The sequence below is a fragment of the Hippichthys cyanospilos genome, chromosome 22, assembly GCF_059441005.1.
Source record: "Hippichthys cyanospilos isolate Australia breed blue-spotted pipefish chromosome 22, RoL_Hcya_1.0, whole genome shotgun sequence".
Classification (NCBI taxonomy): Eukaryota; Metazoa; Chordata; class Actinopteri; order Syngnathiformes; family Syngnathidae; genus Hippichthys; species Hippichthys cyanospilos.
Genome location: NC_142390.1, coordinates 4,044,421 through 4,069,580, shown reverse-complemented (window position 1 = coordinate 4,069,580; position 25,160 = coordinate 4,044,421). Strand labels below are relative to the sequence as shown.

The window sequence follows — 25,160 nt, the reverse complement described above, 5'->3', positions numbered from 1 at the left end:
TTTTGTTGCTCTGTTTTGACTACGTCCACAAAACCCATCCAATTATCTGACTAATGATAGCTTAGCCCAAACTTTCTAAAGGGCTGAGCGGTGCTTCAAAGACAATTTAAGTGTCAGTGATCAGACATACTCTTGCCTTGCTGTGAAGGAAAGGGAAGGTTTTTGTTGCGATCTGGCGAGTAGCCCCTGCTGCTCACGCTCGAACCTGAGCGGCTATGGGGGGAGCGCTCTCGTGGAGGCTGGTATGGAGGCGCCTTCCTCCGGTACTCCTGTCTCTCTTCCCTGAGGCAGCAGAAGTAAGACAAAAATGTGGTTCATTGTGTTAAAAAAAATCTTTTTTTTTCCTTCAGGTCAAGACACACACACACACACACACACACACAGATATATTACATTTTTTTGTCCGGTGCACAAAATGAATCATGTATGAACAAAACACCACAGTGCATGAACTACCAACAAATTACATAACTGCAGATCAGCGCGACTTCTGCTGTTGCCTTTTGAGAAACTAGTCGAGAAAACCGTGGTTTTACCTTCGAAAGTGACACCATGTTATTTTCACAGCAAACTATGTTCCTTTTCTTGGTTTTATATACGCCCAGCATCCTCGAAAAAATTGCTCACAAACATATATTGTCGCAAATGGGATGAAAAATTCCAGAGCTTTCTTTGCCATCTTTACCATGTTGGACATATTTGTCCGACCACTTTTATTTGGGTTAGGGTTGAGTTAAGAATTCACAGAACTAGCTAGCACGCTGGTCAAATGTTATTTACTATGCGCACTGAATTGCCCGAGACACTAATTTGCCAAGCAAAGAAACGTGATCACCTGTAGCCAGTTAATGGCGAATCAGGGGCGTGCGTCATTACAAATTAGCACAATGAGTTGGGTGTGTCTTGACCTCAGCAGCGGAGGCTCCACCGAACCGCTGTGACCAACTGACCAAACCCCTAGGGTTCCATCGAAACCCGGTTAGGAACCCCACTGCGCTAAGGCTAAAAACATATTTAACTGTAAGAGAAGAAAACGCACAATTATTTATTTATTTTTTTTTTTTTAATTCATACCCTCGATCCAAATTGAGGATGGCTTGCACGAGTGTATCTGCGCCACTTTCGGGAAGCGAACGGGGCGCTGGATACATGCCTTGGTTCCGAGGCGGTGGGCCACGATTGCTGAGAAAACAAGTAAAAAAGTATTAACAGAGATGAATGAAATCCAAATTCTAAATTTCAAATCAAATTACAGCTTTTAGCTGAAGCGTAGCTTAAAAAATGATGTTCAAATAGCAATGGAATCGGCAAGTACTATATACTAGTCACTAATATTATTTGCTGGATATATAGATCTTTTGATTGCATCATCGTTACTTGGACTGGTAAAGCTAAAAGGTCATTCACTGTAACTTCATGTAAATTCAGTAATCCAGAGAGTAAACTCTGGTGAGTTTAATTATGTCACTGTGTTTAACTCCCAAACAAAAGTTAACTCGCCACCCCACACCAAAAGTGTAAGTTCCGTGTGCATAGAGTCCATTAATGCTGTAATGTGTTGTGAGCATTTACTTATATTCCATTGGCCGCCCTGTGTGTTGCTCCTCCCTTGGTCCTCTGTATGGATAATCCTCCTAAATGACAAGAAAATCAACAATAAGGCATTTCAACATCCTTTATGGATCAATATGACTATCATACAGTATCTTACCCTTCTGGATGGGGGACCACCTCTGCGTTCTGAATGAAAATGGCCGGCATCCCCATGGTAGCCCCGATGATCTTCTCCGTGGTAATTACGTTGGCCTCCTCCATTCGGAAAATAGCGAGAACCTCCTTCATATTCATAATTATCAGGCCTGCCAAAGTGTCCTCGCCTCTCCCCTCCACGAGAGTAGTGACCCTGAAAAGGATGGATGATATTAAGAGGTGATGTCTTGCAACTAATAAGAAAGTGGCATGTACTTAAAGAAGTGATAGAGCAGAAACCTACTCTTCCCGGCCTTTCAGACAAAAAGCGCTCTTCATATACCTCTCGTACGCTCCTCTCTCTTCTGTAGGTCACTTCACATTTAAAAAAAAACAAAAAAAAAAAAACATCACCCAATTTGTCAGCATGTAATGTCAACCAACAGCAAAGCTGCTCACATTAACACCTAATCGAAAACACACAGTTATTCACAACTGCATCACTGTATCTTGAAAACACTTATTTGACATTAATGCATGTTATATGTTCAAATTTTCTACGGCCAGATTAATCAACTCACTCTCTGATCCAGGATCTTTCTGGGTTGCTTCTGGGCAAAGTCTTGAAATAAAACCTGAAGAAAGTTTAAGAAAAAAAAAATTCTATGTAGCTCAGTGGGTATTAGCCACTCAAATGCAACAATATATACAAAGCGTCGTTAAGGGCAAACGAATGCAGGTCGAAAAGTCAAGACGTAAAGTTGTTTGTCTCCGGTGAACTCATTCTACGACTACCAAATAGTAGTTTAAATAATCAAAAAACACGAAATAATACGAAAATGTTTAATCGTTACCAGGTGCTATTGGAAGACTGGCACTAGCATTGCTATTTAGCTAACAGTAGCCTTTACATACGATGCCGAAATACGCATCTTTGTTTTTTTACATCGCACATTACCATCCGAAACAATAAAACATAAATTATGATGGCAGTATTATGAACAGAGAGGCATTGAAGTAAGACAAAATCGGCTTAGCTTCTAGTAGACTTACGTTAGCCTCTGGCGAATGCTACTAAATGGAAAACGTGTATTTTATTGGACATGCGTACGTCATCAGTCAGCGACCCCAAAGCAGTGTTATTGTTAAGTCCATCCTATGCACACGGATGCACGAAACACTACATTTGGGGAAAACAGACGTACTTGATTATTATTTTTTCAACGGCTAACAGCCTTGGTAAGTAAGTTTGACTTTTGAGAGCTGACGTTTGTGTTTTACACATTCACGTGCCTAACTAACTGACTGTGCTGTGAATTGTACTATTTTTCTTCAAGTTTCGCATGAATTCAACATGAGCGGCGGCTTAGCACCGAGCAAAAGCACTGTGTACGTGTCGAATTTGCCATTCTCTCTCACCAACAACGATCTCCACAAGGTACTTTTGGATCTGTAAGGGTTTCCACGTTAGATCGCGATGGAAAAATATTTTCTTTCAACCGCCTCTTTTGCAAAAATACACAAATAACAAAATCCTTGTAACGATTTCAGCTGTTTACCAAGTATGGAAAAGTGGTTAAGTGAGTATGCCATTTGGTCTTTATTGCACCTAAAGAGTATTTTGACATAAACACCACGTGATTGTGCCTATTTCGCAGGGTTACAATAGTGAAAGATAAAGACACCTACAAAAGTAAAGGAGTGGCATTTGTTCTATTCCTGGACAGAGATTCAGCTCATAACTGTGCTCGAGCAGTTAACAACAAGCAGGTTAGTGTCAAATTCTCAAATGTTCATTATTATTATAGCTTGTGAGTTCCAATTGCGCTTGCCTTCCAGTTGTTTGGCAGAACTGTAAAAGCCAGCATTGCAATTGACAACGGCCGAGCGACGGAGTTCATCAGGAGGCGCAACTATACAGACAAGACCAGGTGTTACGAATGTGGGGTCAGTGCAACTGTGATTTTTCTTTCCAGTCTTTTGTCATCTGCATTTGGGATCATTTCACAGCTTTTTGGTGTTGTGCTAAAATAAACCAGAATATAGGACATATGAGCTACGCATGCCCCAAAAATATGCTGGGAGAGCGAGAGCCACCGAAGAAGAAGGAGAAGAAAAAGAAGAAGAAAGCTCAGCAAATTGAACATGCGTAAGTAACACCATTTGCTGACATATATACTTTTTTTCTGATAATGCTTCCAACTTTATGTCCCTCCTAGTGAAGAAGAAGAAGAACTGGAAAGTGAGGAAGAAGGAGAGGATCCAGCACTTGATAGTCTTAGTCAGGCCATAGCTTTTCAGGTATGGGGCAGAATTTACTTAAGAATGATTACTTAAGATGAATAAATGACTCATTTCGTCTGTATATTCACAGCAAGCGCGTATTGATGAAGAGGAGAAACAACGAAAAAACAAAGTTATGTCCCACGACGACAACGCTCATCCTTCAACATCCTCGGACTCCAAGAAACAACGGATCAAAAAGAGCGCATACTTTAGTGATGAGGAAGAACTAAGTGACTAAAGTTGACTTCTTTGTTGGTTTACAATTCTTACAGCTTTTACTTTTAAGTTGAATACGTCATCCATATTTGTATCCATCCATTTTCTAAAGCGCTTGTACTCATTACGGTCGTGGGCAAGCAAGAGTTATTCCAGATGACTTTGGGCAAAAGGTGGGATACACTGAGGACAGTATTTGGCTAGCTTGTACATACGTTGAATTTGTTGTAAATAAATATGTTTTGTGTTTTACTTGTTTCTGTTATGCTTTCTTGGAGTTCTGTATTGAATGGCATTGCTTTTATGAAATACTAATTAAGTAGAAAAACATCCCCATTTTTAATGTATCTCAGTGAGCAGTCATTTTGTCCTGAACTTGCTGTCAACTGAAAATGACATAAAACCTAAGCAGAGGTTGCTAAGTCACATGGGCAAATTTAGAAACCATGTGGGTTGCGACGGCCTTTACCAAGCTGAGCCCCTCTGAACTGTGATGTAATTTTCAGTTGACAGCAAGTGACATGCAAGACACAATAGCTACCCGCATAGATAAAACAAAATGACGTTTTTTTTTTTTTTTTTTGCAAAGTTCATATTCTAGAAACTGAAAAGTTTAGATTTTTTTTTCTTAACTATTTCCTCTTTATGCAGAACAGACTGTTGGCGTAGGTTGGCTGCAATTTGCATCACTTGAAAACAGAATGTCATAGCTCCTTGCGTCGGTGACAACTAACTGAAGGTCATTACTTCATCTCGCTGCCAATTCAGCACTATTAAGAATGAAAAAAAAAATGTCCATTCGGGGCAAATGACGGCGCTGTGGAGCCATGATGAGGAATGCCTGGCTCCGGAAGCAACGCCGCCCGTGATTGGCCGAGGCGAGTCACGTGACTGGCTTCCAAGCGGAGTTTCCACGACAGCTGGAAGCCGAAGCTGCAACGGGCGCATCGCTTCTTTTCAAAAGAATCGAGACGAGGGAAAAGAAAAGAAAAACAGGCGTCTGATCGTCTCGGCAACCCTTTCCAGAGACACCCTGGTCTGGCATGGGCGACAAGCGGAGTCCCACAAGGTATGGACGCTGGCTGGAGCGGCCTAGGCGTGTTAAATAAAGCCGTGTGGTGGGAGGGGGGGCAGACTGGCGAGCGCGCGGGGGGCCGGGAAAAAAAAGCCTTTTCTCCATGGTTTCTTCTTCCCCTTTTCTGCATGCGTGTGCTTGTTTGTGCAAGCGCGCTTGCGCGGCTGTTAAAGCCTCATTACGGCGTTGGGATCACGGCGCGCGTTCACACCGTTTCCTTCTGTAATCCTCGAGCCAGATGTGTGCCATCGAGAGCCGCGGCTCGGTGCAAAGGGGCCGCCCTCGCTTATTTGTCTGTGTTTGTTTTCAAGGCCGAAGCGTCAACCCAAGCCCTCCTCCGACGAGGGGTTTTGGGACTGCAGCGTGTGCACGTACAAGAACACAGCGGAGGCTTTCAAGTGCATGATGTGTGATGTCAGGAAAGGGACATCAACAAGGTAAGACCTTGGATATGAACTGTTATATTCCATTGCTGCAACACTGTCTTAAATCTGCATTGTGCTGCTTTCGTTATCTTCCCGGTACGACATAGTTATGAGCGCGCAATCCTTCATTTTTTTGTCAATCAAAGCACAAATCGGAAGTCTTATCATGGCCGTGGATGCTATCGCTTATCGGCCCCAACACTTGTCAGAAGCAAAAAATTGGACCTTTTCGGCATTTGGCATGTAAATGAGTCTTGGCAGTTATAGGTACTAACTGATCACAGATCCAATCAGAATAAATCAATTCAACAACTTATTTACTGTCGGGCTTGGATCACAGATAGCCAGAATTTGTGAATAATTTATGCCCATTGAAATGTATAGGAAAAAAATCAGGTCTAATCCTCAAAAATTTCACAAAATGCTAATAAGCATTCCATACACTTAAAATGCCAATAGGAAAACCTCCAAATCATTGAAAAAACACAATTAAAAATGGGCTGTATAAATATTTAAGAAACCTAGGGGATGGTCTGCTTGGCCATTGTTAACCATTCTAAGTCAACCGGTTTTGTTTTTACAAAATTGTCTTATTTCGCAGATCCCATCATTAACACCATTTATCAATTCAAAAAATGATTTAAGAACTAATTATAGATTATGCATAAAAAGGTAAATATCTCTAAATCCAATCTGGCAAGTCAGATCTGTGTCTAATATTATGTACCTACAATTTTAATACATGTCAATTTGTTGTACTTAATGATGGTGGTGGAGACATGATGATGCTGGTGTGTGTGTGTGTGTGGGAGGCTGGGGGGTGCAAGCTAACACGCTTGGTGCCTCCTGTGCCGCTGCTGACACGAGTGAAGTGATCCAGGAAATGAGTGCTATTCCTGCTGGACGCTCTTGTAACAGGATGACTAAACAACAAAGGACTGAGCGTGAGGAAACGCAACTTTAGCACAATATCCAAATACGTGCGTGTGTGTGGGAGGGCTCGTCGTGAAAAAGGTTGTCACCGCAGCTGCCAGACGGACAACCGTCGCTTATTACTATGCAACAGCTTCATCAGTCTGCTGTCATCAGACGCATTCTTACGCTCAGATGCACATTTCACACTTGGACGCACACACACGTTCCGGTTTACATCTCTCAAGGTGACAGTAGGGTCTCTCCATTACTTTGTTGTGTACAGCGCGCACACCCTTGCTCAGACATCCTGTCTAGCAGAGGACAAACGCACGCTCTTGTGGACACCACTGAGAACTTAAGGGGCGGGGGGCAGACCACTAAATCATCGTCTTGCCCATTGGCCACGTTGGCGCGTCGGCTTGCCAACACTGCGGCAAAGATGGTCGCGCAGGTGGTCGCTGCTGTTAATGAGCGTACAAAATAGACAAGCGGCTTGCTCGGCGCGATGGTAAAGGGCAACTAACATGCGGCATACAAATGCAAGACGGAGACGGCTCCCTCGCCGCTTACTAAACAAGTGTGACAGAGCTGTGAATTTGAAAAGGAGTCTGGCCAAAACTGTTGGAATTGCTCCTGAGTTTGAGGCAGTGCATATCAACTGTTCAAATACATCTAAAAATAAAACGAATGTGGCTCAAGCCTATCTACGCAACTTTTTCAATACCAGAAGTTAAACAGAGGTGTGCTGACATTTTTTTATCCTCTGCAGCTGGGGTTCACTCTCAATGTATTATCATTTATTGCCGGGATCTCCAAGTGTGGTGGTCGAGAACCCCTGTCCAGCCTGTTTTTGATTTAACTCTCCTCCAGCACCCCCTGCTTCAATTGATCACGATTGTTATCAGTTTTCTGAAAAGCTTGCTGATGAGCTAATCATTTGACTGCATGGGGGTTCTCAAGGGCCGGACTTGATTAAGTAGGCATGCCCAAAAAAATAGGGATCGCTATTTATGGTTTCAAGTTACTGGTTCGGTTCATATTAGGTCAAGTTAAAAAATATAACACAAAACAAATTGTTTCATGAAAACAGATGAAATGACATTTAACTTATTCAATGCTAGCCCAGAGGGGGGAAAAAGGAGGCAGGGAATGACGTAAAAGGAAACAACAGCTTGAATCTTTTCAAACGATTGCTCAGAAATGAACAATGCAAACAGCACGTAGGGAATTACTCTAATTGAAAACGAGTTTGAATGATTTCCCTAGCTTATGTTGCATTTCTTTTTTTCCTCCAACACCTATGCCCCTCCCCCTTTATGTTTGCTCTCGCCGGAGTCGAACTTAACCCAGGGCGTCGCGGGCTGACAGGCGGACTGATATACAGCTTTCATCAGTGCTGCATAAACAAGCGGCAACCTTCTCTGTCAGCATTTGGAAGCGTGTCATCTGCTTGCACACAATTGCGTCTGACCACAGTACGCAGACGCTGAATAGACCATCATTAATCAGAATCGAAGCCTAACGTGGGCGGATACATCGCGGCACATCATAGCAATCTGCATGCAAATAAGAATGGCGGCGTTAGACGCGCGAAGGTGCGTTCGCCAGCGCCAAACAGACTTTGTCCGGCTCAGCCATGTTTGTCCTGCCGCCTTTTTCCTGATCACGCCCTTCAGGTTACAGCTTTCAGTGGCCATGTGGCATACAAATGGCGAAAGTACACCGAGGGGGACGACGAACGTGCCGTCGGCGCGTCACCGCGGCTCAAGATTACGGCGACGTGATAAGCCTGCAATTATGGCGCTGACACTGATGCATGGCATTCAGCTCTGAGCGGGAGTCGGGAGGGGACAATGTGGCGGTGTGGCTAGCGGGCTGTCGGAAAGGTGTCATAAACCACGGGACTCGACAAGCCATCTGTGTCTCCCCGCACGCACGCACGCGCGCGCGCGCGCGCAATGCTAGCATGTAGAGGCGGGAAGAGACATTAATCATCAGGCTGGATGAGCTCCCGGGAGCTAGCTAGCCTCACTACCTGCTGTTCGAAAACGCACGAGCGGGTCCTGACACACGCACGCCCACGCCCGAGCTGAGAATGTGCGACGGAGCATAAAATAAGCTATTTCGCAACAATCATCACTGGGCTGAGATGAATGTCATAGTGGCAGCCATGTGGGCTGTTTACTCATTGCACAAAACGCTTAGATACCTAACCTCTGGTTTCAAGACAGTCCGAAGATTTAAAAAACAAAACATTTGCACAAAATATGAACCGTCTCGATGAACTGACATCAAGCTTAGTCCGGCTATTCATTTATTTATTTCATAATTTGGGAATGGATCAGTTCGATTAATTTCGCCATCCAGATGTTAGCGTAGCATGCTCGTCTGTGAATTCTCGTCTTTTCGCATGGTAATAATCATACTAAAATGATCGGCAAAAAGGTTTTTTTGCTTATAGCGGCCGCAATGGCAGCTCCACATTTCCGTTGTTGAAAGTGTTGATGGTGTCATTATAGCGCATTTTCCACACCGTGAAAATCAATGGCCTCGCTGCACCCGAATCCGAAGCCTAAGTGCAACAATAATAACCGTTTGATGGGGTTAACAGACGTCCCTCTGTTTAGACGCGGGGCGCTAATATTAGATTGGCCGTCTCCTCTTTCACCTCTAGGTTATTGAACCGGCACGATGGTCCAGATTCTGTTTCATAGCCAAACAATACAACCAGGCAAGTAGAATGCGCAGTATGTTTGTCATATCACGTTTGAATTCAATCAAATGGATACGTTTGTCGCCTCCCGAGGAGTCTGGTTGTTTAGAGCACGGCGAGCCGACGCCGTTTAGCCCAAGGGCAGGGAAGACAATGTGCGTTTTGTGAGCGCTCGTCGGTTGCGGCGGGCCCACAAAACAAGCTTTGTCACTTCGGGAGGAGGATCAGGTTTGTCAAGGAGAGCGGCAAATTGCTTCAGCCGCGACCGTGGGAGGGATAGAGGGAGCGTTTTGGGGTGGGGGGCCGCCGCCTTTATTTAAAAGGTGTCAGCGGTTCCGCAGCGCGGCGCTGACAAGACGGATATATTAGAGGATGTCTGTGTCTCCTTTCTGTCAGTTATGTAGGCCAGGAGAGCCTTTGCATCTTTGATGGTAAAGATACAGCAAACAAAATGATGGGGAGACTTTTTTGTTTTTTTTAAGCCGGGCACCAAATTGGGTCACATTCATGCTGGCAAAACTAACAGCACTGGCAGGCGCAAGTTTTGCAATCAAGAGTTCACACAAAGCTTAATGCAGTCGATTTACATTTTGGGCTCGATTTCATATCGAGCCAGCATCCGATATCAAAAATGAATGAGCACTGCGCTCGACAGTGCATCCCGGCATGCCCTCGTGCCTCACCCACGCGCGAGGGCTACGCATGTGCCCGCCGGCCATCTGGCCCAAAGGTACCTACGGGAGCCGCGGAAATCAATTGCCGCTGGTTTTGAAAACACGCGGAGGCTCGGTCGCTGCGATGTTGCTTTTCTTCATGCGTTTGTGTGCACACAAGATGCGTGTGGAGCACTCTCAACAGATGGCCTTTTGAGCACACTTGCCTCTTGGCTTGGGATCCTGCCAGCCCTCCAAACACACGCGTGCACACAACACTCTGTGAAAGCAATACACTTTTAGCCTTTATAGTACATGCACCAACAACTGCCCTGGTCAGTTGACTGGAGATCGTCGTTTGGCACACAACATCAATAGCAGTGCAGTCATTCATGTTATGGCTGAGCTCCATCCTTTCCCAGCTGTTTAGTAGGGAAAATGAATAAATAAAAACGTTTTTTTTTGTTTGTTTGTTTTTTTTTTAAGTGCTACCTGAACAGCTCTCAGTATCGGTTTTACAAGATTTTGAGGCGGTCACCAGAAAATAAACGGGAAAAAAACACAAAAGAGAAATGGATGAGAAAAATCCACATGTCAGGTGCAGCTTTGCTTCTGGTAACTGTGTAGAAGCAGACTATTTGCTCCATTTCTTGTGTGAGATTGCGCTCAATGAGGTGTCCAGTTAATGCATAAACGCTGCGTAAGGGCAGCCATAGCATTGTACCACGGCCTTTGAATGGCTGAATTTTGATTCTACACGCACACCAAGTGTCACCAACTGCCAATTTGAAGGAGACTTTCTGTCCAGCCCCCTAAGCAGCCCTGGCAGCCATTATTGGCTCTTGATTACAGCGGCGCGCTCGCACGCAGCAATGTGCTCACTATGATTTTCCCTCTCATTAATCTGCCACTCGTCTCTTTCCTGTCGTCCCCTCGCGCCCCGACCCGGCCAGGAAGCCACGCCCAGTCTCCCAGCTCGTCTCGCAGCAGCAGGCCACTCAGCAGTTCGTGTTACCCTCGCAGCCCAAGAAGGAGAAGAAAGAGCGGGTGGAGCGAGAGAAGGGCGACAAGGAGCCGACGCTCAAGAAGAACATCCACAAAAAGATGAGGTGAGAAAGCTGCTCCCGGCTGAAGGCTCGCGTCGCGTCGCAGGAGTAATGCTTGTTGCGAATTTTTCTCCAGGCCCAGGTTAAAAAACATCGACCGTAGCAGCGCCCAGCACCTGGAGGTGACGGTGGGCGACCTGACAGTCATCATCACGGACTTTAAAGAAAAGGCAAGGCCCTCGTCCACCTCGGCGTCGTCCTCCGGCGCCGCCTCGTCCGCCGACCACCACAGCCAGAACGGCTCAAGCTCGGAAGCCACCGAGAAGGGGCTCTCGCGCTCGTCCTCGCCTCGGGGAGAGGGCGGCTCGCTCAACGGCGAGTCCCACTGAGCCCTCCTTGAACTTCCGTCCCGCATCCGCCCGGCCGGGGATCATTTTTGCTTTTCGGCGGGTACCGGGACCCTTTCTACTCATCCGAGTTGAGTCAGATGTCGGAAGCTTTCCACCGTTTCCATATGGACAATTTCGCTGCACTTGAGAAAATCCCATGCATGATGCAAAGCTTCCTCACGGACGGCTCTGATCTTCTAACAGCCTCTTTTCAGGACTGTGATGACATGCTCAGACAAGCTTTGGACTCCGGGGATACATTAGCTATTTTGATTTGATTTTTCTCTCACACCCGACGATTTCAAACCCCCAACTCTGAGACTTGGCTTGAACTTCTGCTGTAGAATCATGGGAAGATGTTTTTGGACTCAACTATTTAAAAACTGGCGAACATTGTTGAATGAGGTTTTCTAGTTAAGTTTGATTTTTTTTTTGGGGGGGGGGGTTAAATCCCACATTCAGGAAACATTTAGTATGTATTCAAGTGACCCAGCCTATTCATTTGTGTCCACTATTGTCGGCATTTATTTTTGGACTATATACCGAGTCCTAGTTTGATCAGTAGAGGACATCCTGGCCTTTCACAATAGTGGAAACAAATGAATCGAACGAGTCTCTGGAAAAGTGTTTTTTTGTTGTTGTTGTTGTTATTGTGTGCGAGTTGAATTTAATTGAACAAATTGAGTTTTGATGGACTTAAATTGTATGATTAGCAATGAATTGCAATGGTCATCGGTTGCGTTCTCAATGGGTTCAAACACGCCGACTTGGAAGCAACTCAGGGTTGACGCCCACAGAATGAAAAAGAAATTTCTGGACATCCTGGCACTAGCGACTCCTGCACGAGGAGCCCATATGAAGTGGGTACGCTTCCGTGGACCTTGTGGAAATGGGCACCATGCAACATGTAAAGACTTCTGGACGTTTATTTGCAGGGCAGGTGACGGCTCACAGTGGGATGAACTTCAAAAAATGTTTATACGCCATCATTTTCATGTAGCCAACTGGGGGAGTTTTAGATGTACTAAACTTCCTGCCGAGCAATGAATAGTTATTGTAACTACACAATTACGTCTACAAACGTTTAGATTCACACAGATGAATGGATATTTACAACATATTGTACTACCATGTTTTGATGTGGCTGTCTTATCCATCAGTGTTATTACCATGTTTTTTTGTTGTCTTTTTTTTAACAGTGATTCAAAGAACTGTCACAGCATGATCATGTGTTATAATGTGGGACAAACTGTTAGTATCGTTTAGAAGTAAGGTTCACAACACTAGCTGGGACTATGTGCGTGAGCTTTTGAGGACTGTTTAGAAATGTGTTACTTGGTTGTGCAACAATGGAACGATTTCCTTTTTTTGGTTTTGTTTTCATCTGTTGATACATTTTCTTTTGCTTTGCTCAGTCTAAATTGTGTGTTTATAACATGTCTATATTAGAGTGACAAAACGCATACACAAAAAAAAAGAAAACGACTATATGCAGTTTCACGTTTGATTTCTTCTACTCAACTGTTTTAGGTACGTGCATGCCAAACAAAGACATCACTTAGCGATACTACATATTTGTTTTCATCCTTTAGCCCCACCTGGCGAAAGGCTCCGTAATAACTGCTTCATGCATGTGGGATAATCAAGCACTTCCCCTATAAATACAAAAAGAATGATCGTGCAGTTAGGAATTCCACCGATTGATTAGCACCCATTTTACATGTCAATATACATCCTTATTTCTCCTCCGCTTCATTAAAATGCGAGTGAACATGAAGACTAGTTGTCTAAAAGCCCCCACTCCAATCAAAAGCCAGCCATAGCTATGAATGGTTCTTTTCAGAGGTGAAATCAAATGAAAGTTGACTGAGGGTGAGAAATTCCACCCTTCCCCCATTTGGGGTCTTGACCTCTTGATTCTGTTGGGGACCTTCATAAAGACAAGAAAAGGAATCACGGCCGAACCCGGAAATACTTGTACGCTAAAAAAATAAAAGTATTAAACAACAGTGACTTAAATAGTTCCATTCTATATATATTTTTTTAATTTTATGAAGTACCACCCACAATATATACTTAGAACGGTTTAAAAAGCACTATAAAGCGTTCGTTCTCGTGAACTTTGGGGTGGTCTACATGCCTATAATGCTTATTCTTTTAGAGCTAGCCGGAAATGCAAGCGCGTCGCTGTTACCCTGTAGATGTTCGCGTTGTGTGTCATGACTTTCGCCCGTAGTTGCGCGCTCAAACTTCATAATGCGGCGTTACATTCGTGCACTATGGCTGTGCATGATGTTTGCCGTAATATCAGGATTGTACATTTATTGTTCACTCTTTGATGCGGATGTGTCGGCCGGAGGAAATAGAGCGAAGACGATGTACGGCCCCGCAAGAGTCTCGGGACCCAGGCAAGGGGATCCAGACAAAACGGGACAAAAAAGCTCTCGTCGCCACAACAGGTACATGTCGTCGCCACAATTTACTCGTTTGGACGATTCGTGACTGTTTTTGGCCCGATCCCTGCAACTCAAGATGTTTTGAAAATGGAATGTAATGGAACGCTCGCAAGCCTATGACGTCAGAGCGTCAACTGTATAAACGCGAGATTTGGGCCAGAGCGTGAATTGGCGGATGATGCGTTCATAGACCTTCCGGAAAGTTGGACAGACTAAATCACACCGATAATGCAAAATCATTGATAATACTAATCATTAGTGAATAAAATATTAGAAATTGGTGTTATTTGGGGTGTGAGTTTTTAGTATTGTGACAATGTAAAATCGGGATCGCTTTACGAGTTTGAAAAAAAAAAAGTTTCTTTCATTCCCTTCCTTGCATATTTGTAATTTTAAGATGTGCTGATGTTTTTCAAGGTCCTGTTCCATTCCCTGATTTTTAATAAACACAAAACATTAAATGAACCCGAAGCAGAAAAATCAATCACTATTATTGGCCATTGTATAACTTACTCAGATACATAATGCGTCAGAGGGGCCAGCTGGAGGGAAGCGTCCAGAGCAGACCTCCGCCTCACATGCACTTGGCGGTGGTGGCCTGTGGCGAGAGGCTGGAGGAGACCGTCGCCATGTTAAAGTCAGCGGTGCTTTTTAGCATCAAGTTCCTGGAGCTGCACATTTTTGCTGAAGACCAATTGCACGCCCGCTTCATGGAATCTGTGAGTAAAATCAGAATCCATTTTGAAATCTGGCTTCATTAACCTGCTGCTTTTCTGTTCTAGTTAGAATCCTGGCCCGCTTTTATCCGCTCCAGATTCAAGTACACAGTCTACCCCATCCACTTCCCCAATGAGAATGCAGCCGAGTGGAAAAAACTTTTCAAACCTTGTGCCTCCCAGAGACTCTTTCTACCTGTAGGTAACTAAAGGCTTTGCAGGGATGCAATATTTTTGGGCTACAGTCGTTCTTATGTTTGTGCGCAGCTTATCCTAAAGGAAGTTGAATCTTTGGTCTACGTGGATTCAGACATCCTCTTCCTGCAGCCTGTGGACCGCCTGTGGGATTTTCTGTCTCGGTTCGATTCGGCGCAGCTGACCGCCATGGCCCCTGAGCACGAGGAACCGCGCATTGCTTGGTACAGTCGCTTCGCCCGGCACCCTTTTTACGGCAAAACGGGTATCAACTCGGGGGTCATGCTCATGAATCTCACCAGGATGAGGAACACGTTTTATAAGGTGAGGGGACGGTTTGCTGTGTTGTTGTAATGCAAATAATGACCACAAGATGTCATGCTTGTATTGGATTTGCTTCAGGATTAATTGCTGGTTTTATTCACGTCCTCAAGCCTTTTTTTGTTTGTTTGTTTAAATATCAAAAATTACAATTTTGTGCCGACAGAATGATATGACCTCTGTGGGGCTAAAATGGGAGGAGCTGTTGATGCCGCTTTTGCAAAAATACAAATTGAACATAACCTGGGGAGACCAGGATCTTTTGAACATCATTTTCCACTACAACCCCGGTAAGTCACTTTGAATTCTACTTCATCCGAATGTCCACTAGATGGCACTAAAACACAAAGTGAATTTGTATCCTCTTGGCTGCTGGTAAACATTTAACCAGAACTCCTGCTTGAGTTTCCATGCCAGTGGAATTACCGACCAGATCACTGCATCTACGGCAGCAACTGCGCCTCCGCCGAGGACAACGGGATCTACATCCTGCACGGAAACAGAGGGGTGTACCACGACCACAAGCAGCCCGCCTTCAGAGCAGTCTACGAGGCCATCCAAAAGGTAACTTAACGTGGCGCTTGTAGGTTTTCACGCTTTGCTGTCATCCAGCGAAACAATAGGACATTAAAGTATTTCTGAACAGGATTATTCAAATCGAGGGTGCGATCGGAAAGCTAATTTCCCTCCCACCAGGATGTTTATGAGCTGTTACCGGCAGTGTAATAATATTGACGACGGGGCTGGCATTTACTTAATGATGCAGTCAGAGCAAATCTCATTGCTTTTCTATTAAGCATCACATAGATCGAGGGGATGGTGGATCTATAGCCAATCACAAGTGGAAGAAAAAAAAACAATGCTAGGTAATAATTTCATTTCATTGAGCTTCTTCAGTGTATCATTATGATAAGTTGCTGGACTTATATAGTACGTGAACTCACGTATTTAAAATCCAGTGAATAACATGCAAGTATGATATACTCCGCAAAATCATCCTTAAAAAGCATTTCATTTCTCTGTGCTTCTGTAGAATACGGGAGCCCCTATTTGCTGGTATTCTTTATCATGAGAGTGTATAATATAAATAAAAATAAGAGGCCCGCGGAGGGCTCATACCACGTCCTCTCTACGTGTTTTCAGTGTTTTTAAATGCGCTCTATTGGCTAATATATATCCCAAGGAGCATTCATAAACTTTACAGCTGCCGGCGCGATAATGTCAAAGTGGGAGTGGGCACACAGGCAAGCACCCCGTTATCCGCGCGAAAATCAATAGCAGCAACTGTAATAGCCGCTTTATGACTGGACAGCATCTTATATATGCATGCTTGTTAAAAAAAAAAAAAAGGACGCCTCTCTTTGTGACCTGGTGTCATGAACGGCACATAAATGAGACGGAATACAAGGAGACGGTAATTCCTTTTTGATTTCCTCTGAGCACCGTAAAAGCTCCCTCATTACGGTGAACTTTCTCCAGTTATTCCTGATTATCACTTGATGGGAATAACGCGCCTGGCGGATTAACTTTTTAATTTAACCATTTGAGAGATATCATCTATACCAAAGCTGCCTGGAGCTCCACTTAACACACTTTTTTTTTTTTTTTTTAAATGTAAGGGTGGAATTTTGTGTTCCAAGGCCACTGAGAGTTTTGCGAGGTTCACTAAATTATACTTAATCAATGATCTATTTGATTGCAGTTCCCGTTTGGCGCTGACCCAATAGTGTCCCTCCTGGCCCCCCTGGAGAAACAGCTGTTGAAAACCACACACACCTACTGTGGGAAATCCCACACGCTGTTCACCAAGGCGCTGGTTCACACCCTGGCCGGGATGAATAAGAAAGCGGCGGCGCACGTGCGGTGACGCCGCCGGAAGTCATATTCAACGTCATACCTCTATTCTAGATTTTTAAATGTTTTTTTTTTTTTAACTTGAACCTCTCTTCTACTGTTGCACTCGCCATGTTTTTTAATTGACTAAACTGCAAGATTCTTGAAGAGAATTCTTTTCACTTTCCATATTGGAGAATTGATCAAACTGTATCAGAGATTGAAACTACTTCATATTTTTAATGACCTCACTCCACTCAAGCGCATGTGTTTTTTTTATATGATGTTTTTACTTTTTTAAAACGATGGATTCAAAATATTGTGACTGTCTTTGCTAGATGATGTTTTTATTTTTTTAAACTATGGATTCAAAATATTGTTACTGTCTTTGCTATGTGATGTTTCTATTTTTTAAACTATGGATTCACAATATTGTTACTGTCTTTGCTGGACCCTTACTGCAAACTCTTCAAACCAAAGTCAACGTTGTTACATCATCTTTGAATGTATTTAAGACTGAAATACTGAATTTTTAACAAGCTTGGTATGTGACATTTTTTTTTTTTTTAAATTTCAGATTAGTTTGTGAATGTAGTTTATTCTATTACAAAATACCTTGTAACCGTTTGCTCATTTTGCCTTGCACACATGTATTTAGAAAACTAAATAAAATCTGAACTAAAACGAAGCAGATTTGAGAATTCCAAGCTAGAACTGAACATGTTTCAATCCTTGTAGCTTCCTCCAGTTGTAACCGCAAACAACAGTTGTACTTTCTCCGCAAGCGCCTAATGGAGACGGATGGGGTGCTCGTCGGCCAGATCGATGCGCTTGTCAATAATCTAAAAGCAGACCACCTGAGGTGTTTCGCCGAGCTTGGAGGTGCTCATAAAGTAGAAGTGATGGCGCAATAAGAGAGCAGAGGTACTCTACAACATTGACTAGGGGGAATGATTTGATTTTTTTTCCCCTCCATTAGGAGGTGGATACACGCATCTGTGTACGGCTACCCGAGAGCATTGATACATGGGGGTCATTCATCACTAGTACGTATCTTATCAATTATTTTTATTGATCGTAGACTGCAGTGAGATGGTGACAATGGCTTGAACTGAGACAAAAGTGTTTGATATCATGGTAAAAAAAAATATACACAGATTTGGATGATTAGATGATTAAAAAAGAAGAAAAAAAACGGGGAAAACATGAAGCACTTCAAGGAGAGGTCGAGCACTTTTTCCCGTGTTGCGGTAGTGGGAAAAAAAGAAAGGAGTGAAAAGAGTGAGTGCACTTGGTAAGGATAGTGGAAGGCCTCATTAAGTGTGTTTTGATGGCGAGGGGGAGGGAAAAAAAAAAAGGTCTGTCACAGCCAATACAGTAATTAGGAAATTTTGTGTGTGCTGCTTTCACAAAATTCACAAAATGGTTGCATGAGCAAAAAAAAAAAAAAAAAAGTCCAACGCTCACGTTTGTTATACATTTTGTAAATAGAGGATTGGGCATTTATTTTCATTTTACAATTTACTATTCCTCCACTGTTAGTGTTGTTGTTTTTTTTTAAATGTAACTTTTTCATTCTACTTTTGGCGTGCAATCAAACCAAATCTTTTGATTCTATTTGTATATGATTGCTAGGGCAAATGACCTGGTTCTCGAGCAAATCTTTAAAAGTCTTTCAGAATATCCAAAAATGGGAGGGGGTTTACGTTTATCTTTATTTACCTGAAAGAAATATTTTATGAGGGTTTTTATATTCTTTGCTGGCGCTACACAAACACATTATTTCCTTCCACATTTGCGTGCGCCCACGGACAGCAGAGGGGCATTTACATGTTGTAATAGGGTGTATACGTAGTGTATATCACGGCCACCCGTGTCAGGTTGCAGCTCCCCCCAACTCGAATGCGCGCACGTTTGATGTCCGGTGAGATGGAATGTGACATCTTTGCTGTGCTCGGTCACATCAAGACTGCACAGATTGCTTTATTTACTTCACGGCTTGTGAGCTCTGCCCGCTTGTCAGACTGCAAATGCCACTGGAGCCAAGGCAGACAATTTCTGGCCACTTTGTTTTTTTTTTCTGCTTTCAGGAAGCCAGCTTGAAGGAAGCTTGTTTTTGCCTGCCAAATGTGGTCATCAGTGTTATATTTATAGTCAGCGGGAAGGACAAAATGTTGCTGCTGTTCATATTTGATTGAAAACAATGGAGATTTTTGCTGTCGAAACAGTCGCGTCCTCCATTTTGTGAGTTTGTTTGTTAACGGTAGCCTTGAGGTAGACTTGAGAGCCAAAACAAGGTTGCAGCATACGAAAGCGTTCGAGGATGATGGCAAGAGAGCACAAAATAAGATAAAAGCGCTTCAGAAAGCTATTGTGATATATTCTTTTAGCCATAGTGAGAACGATGAATAAATAATCCGAAAAGGCTTCAAACCTACGGAGGCCCGAAAACGCCGAAATTCAACAAATTAACGTAGCCCTCAGTAATTAAATAAAAGTGTCATTAAGTAGTTAAATGTTTTGATTGTCGATGAGTTCATTGCAGCGCTACGGTAAAGTGAATACATTTCAAAACAATGATGTGAAATTAAGTGAGAATCACTGGAGTAAATATTGCACTGTTTGTATCCTGTATTTGGAATGAAAGCCTGCAGTTCACTTCAAATGACATCCTTCCTATTTGCGGGCATCTTCTCTTGGCCCAGAAGCTCCCTCAGGTGTCAATTTACACCCTAGGTCTATTTTATTGATCTGCCCGAACGCGCACGCATGTAAGACTTTGAAAATGCGCTAAGAGAAGATGAAATGTCAACTACAAATTGACGGCATCGTGCTGTACGCGCGTTTCACACATTGTTTAAAAAAAAAAAAAAAAAAAAAGCGGAAAAACACCTGCTATCTGTTCCCATGACAATAAGGATCCAGTGTGTTAATTAAAGCCTTTAACATGTTTTGCCGTGTGATGGACGGCTTTGAGTGCGGACACTTCCGTCAGGCCTTCCGAGCGCAAACGATACATCAATCAAGTTACAGCTTAATTATCTCGATTGAAAAAAATGATTTGTCTATCACTTTGGACATGACGTCAGTGATTAAATGGATAGGCCAACAGTCAAGCATCCTGCTGGCTTTCCAGGTCCACGTAATCAAATGCATTCAGCGAGCTTATCAGTCCTGTTTATCAAACCTTCATGTTCCGGGGAGAGGATATGAGGCTGAAGGCTTTTTTTTTTTTTCCCCTAAGCGATCAATCACAAATGGAGTTGGGAGCAGGGCGACTAACGAGGGCTCCTAACGATGGAACTGTGAAAGGATATAATTGGAGAAAAACTCATGATCATCTAGCCTCAAAAGATGGATCTTTGTACTGTCTGGGGAGACGAGTGGCGGCGGCGAGGAAAAGGAGAAAAGTCGATATGGGAACGTTTTGGGAGGCAGTAAAGCAGATAAACACAGAATGTGGCACGTGTACACAAACACACATATATACAGTATATATATATATATATATATATATATATACATACACACACACAATATATATAAACAATAAAAAATATTCTATCTTTAGTTTCCTAGTACATCTTTACTTCTCGTGTCTAGTCGCATGTTTTCTTCATAAATTGGAGCGTTATGAATCCTTTCCATCAATGATGTTCAATAGTTTCATGAAAGTTCAGCCACTTAAATGAGACCCAATTCTGCTTGCTCAAGATGATTGTCATTGTTCTTTTCCATGCACCAATTAAAGCAACCATTCAGAATGTGTTGTGCTTGCAAAGTGGCGCATTCGTGATTGATTCAGCAGGGCCTTGATTCTCTTCCTCAGTTAGCGTATTTCATCCGTCAGGACGTAAACTGTTAATGTTTTACTGTCTAATGCCAATTAAAGTTTTACATCTTCATTGATGCTGATTGAAGCTTTTGTTAATTGTCTCCCCGCTTGGGTGGTATCCTTTATGCCGTGTTATGCTTTTGGACAAGTTTCCAATATCTAATCATCCACTTTAAGTCTCGATACTCTAATAGCTGCAGTTGAGTATCTTGTTTTTAATTGTTTGAGGTTCGATACTCATTTTCCTCAAAGCTAGATGTCTGTGACGGTTTTTACATGATGTTTTCTTTTAACCAAAACAGAGTGGATCATTGGGGATGCTCCAGTTATACTGCAACATGTGCTTGTCAAGTCTTCTGACCACGAGCAAACAAGCAAGACATTCCCAGCCAGCGTGCATGATTGCATGACATCCTTCCTTGAAAGTAGATCAACAAAACCCACCGCAGCCAAGACGGTGGACACATGCATAGATTGTTTGGATTTACAGCCCTGTCGAGGAATAATTACATCTCCTAATTGCGTCCAGAACGGGTTCCCGCGGGAGAAAGGCGGCTCCAAAACAAAGAAAGATTAATAAGGGAATGATATGACGGAGCCTCTCGGAGGAGGATGGGTTGAGCGGGTGGGAAGGGAGAAGGCCGGGTTTGAAGATGTGGGCAAGCCAAGCTTAATCATTTTATCTGATTGCTATCTGGAGTCGTGAATCACAATTAATTGCCTTTTTGTCAGTTTTGCACAGAGCATTTTCATAATTAGACCCTGTGTCTTGTCAAACAGCATCTTAGGAAAATATTCAGAATTAATCACATCCTGTATCCTTTAACAGTGTTTCCCGACGTATAATGAACCAAGGCTCATATTTCACATTTTAAATGTAACATCAAAACATCTGTATGTATACTTATGCACTTATCAAGTGTTTTCACTTTTTTACAGATTGTAATATATTTACCGCGCATTACACATTAAATAACTTCGTTTTGGAGCTGGACAGGACAGGAAACATTACCTCGATTTACAAATGTTTTGGATTACAAATATTTGACAGATGACTCACTCACCTGTGACTGTTGGTCCTCTCAAGCCCACTCTGCAAAAATTAAGCAACCAAACACGTAATTAACACGATCTCGAGTTGATATCTGAGTAAGTAGACGCAAATGTACTTACTCGCAGATTTTTCGCCGTGTTGTTGTTGTCATGATCTGTCTGTTTTATTGTGGGTTTGAGTTGTTTAGTTTAAGTTATAGGTTCAGTGTTTTTCCCCGCGTGTCATTACTGTAATCAACCTCACCTGTCGCCCGTGTGTGTCCTCCAGTCAGCTACCCCGCCCCTTGTTGTTCCCAGGTGTCTCGCGTTTTCATTAGTTCTGTTAGTATTTAAGCCCCAGTGTTTTGTAAGCCCCACCGTGACAGTTGTTTGTGTACTTTAGAGGCGCATGTTGTTTTCTTGATGAGATGTGCTCTTCTTCGCCGACGCATAGCGTCGGTGTTGGAGGTTCTGATGAGCGATGTCTGTCACCCTGTGGTCAATTGCGGTATTACAACCAACGGTCGCTCGGCAAAAAAACATGGCCGTCTCCAGAGAAGTGCCAACCCAATGTAATATAATTTAATGATAAGTAAACCTATGATTATATTTAAAACATACTGGTGGTCATTAAGAACAGACCTATTTACAAGTTTTTGATATTTACAATCATTTATTCCTTTTTAGTGAAAAACGGTAAAAAAAAAAAAAAAAATCTTACACACTGTCCCTTGAACAGTTTTGGTTTTGCAAGTATACGACTATGTTTTTTTTTTCTTTTAAACTAGTCAGAGTTCAAAAATGAAGAATGTTTGTTTCCATTTTGTATAAATCATTATTTCTTGGATACTGAATGGCGGAGTCGCCACACAGTTGCATTTCAGTATCCTGGACGTTCATGCCTTTTTCTTAATAATGGACAAATTTGAGACAACGGTCTTTTAAATGTCTTGTTTCTCTCCACATCCTCTCCAGACATGGAGTCGCCTTTGTCGCAGGCTTCCCCCTCTTTGTCTGTGCTATTAACAAACCGCACCGGTTGTCCTGGTTACCTGCAGATAAGCCACTAGTGTAATTTAGTTAGCTTGTTATCTCCAAGTAGAAGGGGGAAATGGGCAAATGAGGCACTTTGATGCATGGGCCCCCCCACAAAACCCCCAAGGCAGAGATTCACATGATTACTCCTCTGTGGAAAAAGTGCAGTTGTTACAAGTTGAACCTCACGTTTTCCTCTCAGCGGATTCTCTGGAATGCAGCAGGCTTCTTTCGGCGTAGCATCACCTGGGGTAATTGTGAAGGATGCTAATCTGCCATTCGGTTTGATAGTGTCGACATGAAATATTCACGCGAATCTCCCCGCACTAAGCTGCTCGCATCCCTCCTTGTGGTATCATATTAGCAAGGGCGCGAGAGAGAGACATGGGGGAATCAGATGAGCATGATACTTGACAGTTGTTCGCCATCGTGTGACGCCTCTTCTTCACCTGAAGCGCAGACGCCCACGTCCTTCGCGGCCATCTGCCTGTCGTTCACTCTTAATTGATTTGTCCTTGTAGCCGAGCATCTTGGGAGGGGGCGGACAGATGTTTTGCATGGAGCTTATGGAATGCGTTTGAAAAAAACTTGAAGACATACGTCCAAAAATGTAAAACTAATTGTAGTACATGAACCTATTCACTGCAGGTTCAATTAAAAAGAATATTGGGTGTTTATGGAAGTCAGTGGAGCCCAGTGAGAATGGACCTTTGACGTCTACAGTGGTCAATGGCATTGAATGAGTTACCAATTCCATGAAAATCCGAAACAACATGGGTTTTACAGGTAAATTCACACATGCAGGACTGTATTCCTAACCCACTCCCTAGTTAGCGAATTTGTTTACTTTTATCAAAGGTTGGGTTCATGATTTTGCCCAAGTAAGTTGGGTTAGAGATTGGATTTAAAGAGAACATTTAATAAAGAAGAACCAGGAAGGAAGACAACTAGGTGTTTTTCTCACGAGGAGAGCGAATAGGAACCTGACCTTCCCAGCTCTCCCGGTCTGGTTACAGATCCTTTCCACTCCTCATTTATTCATTTGGGTTGGCCCTCAGTACAAAAACCATTGCTGCCCTGAGGGGTTTGTTTATGATAGTGGGGGAATGCAGTTTATGAGTCCATGCTGCTATCTTCTTCCTCAGGAACATCAAGAGCGACCCTATTCTGCTTTGCCCTTTGGTCGGGGTCACTGCGCCTCTCTCTTTTTTTTTTTACAGCTTCTTGAGATGCATCAATTGTTCTTCACAAACAGGAAACATTCATCCATGCTAATCTAGCAATATACACTCAAATGGCGTTTGTGTCCACCCTGCATGAAAAGGAATGACAGAATGTGTTGTTACTACGTCATAAGAGAACCCTTTGGAAGTTTTTAAGAGTAACATTAGCCTCAAATTGCAGCATTAACACATTCCGCCCCCCAATTAGCCTGACAGTTCTGCAGCATGTTTTCTTCTGCTAACTTCTGTGAGGAAAACGGCGACACTAGCCGCCTGTAATTGCTGCGTGAATCTATTCCCTGGTGCTTACGCTCAACAATGGGAGCGGCTAATGTATTGGTCTCATAGAAGGTTAAACGCTTTTTCTGTCATTACAATGTAATTAAGCTTTGGAAATTCAGAAAACAATGACTAATGGAGCACATCTATGAAGTCAAAAACAGGTTACAATTGTTAGTATGTTTAATTCAAATGAATGTACATGAACTTATATTTGCAGCAATGGAGTATTTGCAGGAAAAGTTGATTACATTCATGAGCCGTTATGAATATTATAATTCTTATTAAGATCTTCAAAATATGTAAATACTAATGCCAGTCGGACAATAATTCAGCCAAGTCCATTAAAAGCTCCCCCCTTTAGAGCAATCCTGTGTGTTGAGCAGTCAGTCACATGGCGCTGCGCAGCATTTGTCGTGTTTAATGTCACTGTTTTCACCTTCTCCAATAAATCACGCTATGTTCTTTTGGCAGCGGCAAGATGCATAAATAAAGATGTTGGAACGGGGGGGCGGTGCTTTTCAAAATATGTCATTTTGCGTTGGGTTCGATTGTTATTTATATACATGGCTACATAATAAATCAAGTTAAGCCCCACTTTACAGGCAGAGATGTTAATCATGATTGAGATGCTGTCATGCAAGATGGCAAATAAAGATTGAAAGAAAAAAACTATCAATGCTAATACAACGGAACCACAGTTTATGTAATGACTTCAAAATGTTGACTAAATCCAATTAAATATCTTCTAGGCTACAATTAGAAAAATATGATAATTGAAGCAAGCTAGTGGGTACAGTATAACCACAATTTGATTTTCTTGGCTCA

General features: G+C 42.9%; 4 protein-coding genes across 8 annotated transcripts in view; 3 read left to right on the top strand and 1 right to left on the bottom strand.

Moving 5' to 3' along the window:
- The window catches only part of pphln1 (periphilin 1), a 28,639-nt gene extending 6,414 nt beyond the window's left edge, over positions 1 to 22,225 (bottom strand). Inside the window, exons 1-10 of one of the 5 annotated variants that reach the window (XM_088406586.1) lie at positions 22,061 to 22,225; positions 21,937 to 21,975; positions 21,828 to 21,856; positions 14,377 to 14,580; positions 2,271 to 2,324; positions 1,994 to 2,064; positions 1,712 to 1,903; positions 1,573 to 1,634; positions 1,075 to 1,182; positions 131 to 282 (exon numbers count right to left, since the gene is read on the bottom strand). In XM_088406586.1, the coding sequence (XP_088262712.1) occupies positions 131 to 282; positions 1,075 to 1,182; positions 1,573 to 1,634; positions 1,712 to 1,903; positions 1,994 to 2,064; positions 2,271 to 2,324; positions 14,377 to 14,386 (649 nt within the window). In that variant the 5' untranslated portion in view covers positions 14,387 to 14,580; positions 21,828 to 21,856; positions 21,937 to 21,975; positions 22,061 to 22,225. Of the gene's footprint in view, positions 1 to 130; positions 283 to 1,074; positions 1,183 to 1,572; positions 1,635 to 1,711; positions 1,904 to 1,993; positions 2,065 to 2,270; positions 2,325 to 2,742; positions 2,798 to 14,376; positions 14,581 to 21,827; positions 21,857 to 21,936; positions 21,976 to 22,060 lie in introns of those variants that run through there. The other 4 variants (XM_088406587.1, XM_088406588.1, XM_088406589.1 and 1 more) reach the window with 4 other exon arrangements.
- On the top strand, positions 447 to 4,448 carry zcrb1 (zinc finger CCHC-type and RNA binding motif 1). The gene is made up of 8 exons (XM_088406591.1): positions 447 to 2,928; positions 3,027 to 3,127; positions 3,241 to 3,269; positions 3,348 to 3,459; positions 3,529 to 3,636; positions 3,729 to 3,838; positions 3,909 to 3,990; positions 4,064 to 4,448. Exons 1-8 carry the CDS (start codon positions 2,793 to 2,795, stop codon positions 4,211 to 4,213), a joined length of 828 nt encoding a protein of 275 aa, XP_088262717.1. The 5' UTR covers positions 447 to 2,792; the 3' UTR covers positions 4,214 to 4,448.
- On the top strand, positions 5,081 to 12,895 carry yaf2 (YY1 associated factor 2). The gene is made up of 4 exons (XM_088406593.1): positions 5,081 to 5,260; positions 5,578 to 5,703; positions 10,926 to 11,081; positions 11,155 to 12,895. Exons 1-4 carry the CDS (start codon positions 5,235 to 5,237, stop codon positions 11,405 to 11,407), a joined length of 561 nt encoding a protein of 186 aa, XP_088262719.1. The 5' UTR covers positions 5,081 to 5,234; the 3' UTR covers positions 11,408 to 12,895.
- On the top strand, positions 13,573 to 17,610 carry gxylt1b (glucoside xylosyltransferase 1b). The gene is made up of 7 exons (XM_088406585.1): positions 13,573 to 13,866; positions 14,381 to 14,582; positions 14,646 to 14,777; positions 14,847 to 15,098; positions 15,262 to 15,385; positions 15,487 to 15,659; positions 16,798 to 17,610. Exons 1-7 carry the CDS (start codon positions 13,664 to 13,666, stop codon positions 16,960 to 16,962), a joined length of 1,251 nt encoding a protein of 416 aa, XP_088262711.1. The 5' UTR covers positions 13,573 to 13,663; the 3' UTR covers positions 16,963 to 17,610.
- Positions 22,226 to 25,160: the final 2,935 nt, after the last annotated feature.

Bases quoted from the DNA above. Each gene is read 5' to 3' on its own strand.
- gxylt1b (XM_088406585.1), top strand. From the start codon at position 13,664: ATGCGGCGTTACATTCGTGCACTATGGCTGTGCATGATGTTTGCCGTA. The intron at 13,867-14,380 runs GTACATGTCGTC...TAACTTACTCAG, and splicing joins AGCTCTCGTCGCCACAACAG to ATACATAATGCGTCAGAGGG. The intron at 14,583-14,645 runs GTGAGTAAAATC...TTTCTGTTCTAG, and splicing joins ACGCCCGCTTCATGGAATCT to TTAGAATCCTGGCCCGCTTT.
- yaf2 (XM_088406593.1), top strand. From the start codon at position 5,235: ATGGGCGACAAGCGGAGTCCCACAAG. The intron at 5,261-5,577 runs GTATGGACGCTG...TTTGTTTTCAAG, and splicing joins GACAAGCGGAGTCCCACAAG to GCCGAAGCGTCAACCCAAGC. The intron at 5,704-10,925 runs GTAAGACCTTGG...CGACCCGGCCAG, and splicing joins AGGAAAGGGACATCAACAAG to GAAGCCACGCCCAGTCTCCC.
- zcrb1 (XM_088406591.1), top strand. From the start codon at position 2,793: ATGCGTACGTCATCAGTCAGCGACCCCAAAGCAGTGTTATTGTTAAGT. The intron at 2,929-3,026 runs GTAAGTAAGTTT...TTTTTCTTCAAG, and splicing joins TTCAACGGCTAACAGCCTTG to TTTCGCATGAATTCAACATG. The intron at 3,991-4,063 runs GTATGGGGCAGA...GTATATTCACAG, and splicing joins GTCAGGCCATAGCTTTTCAG to CAAGCGCGTATTGATGAAGA.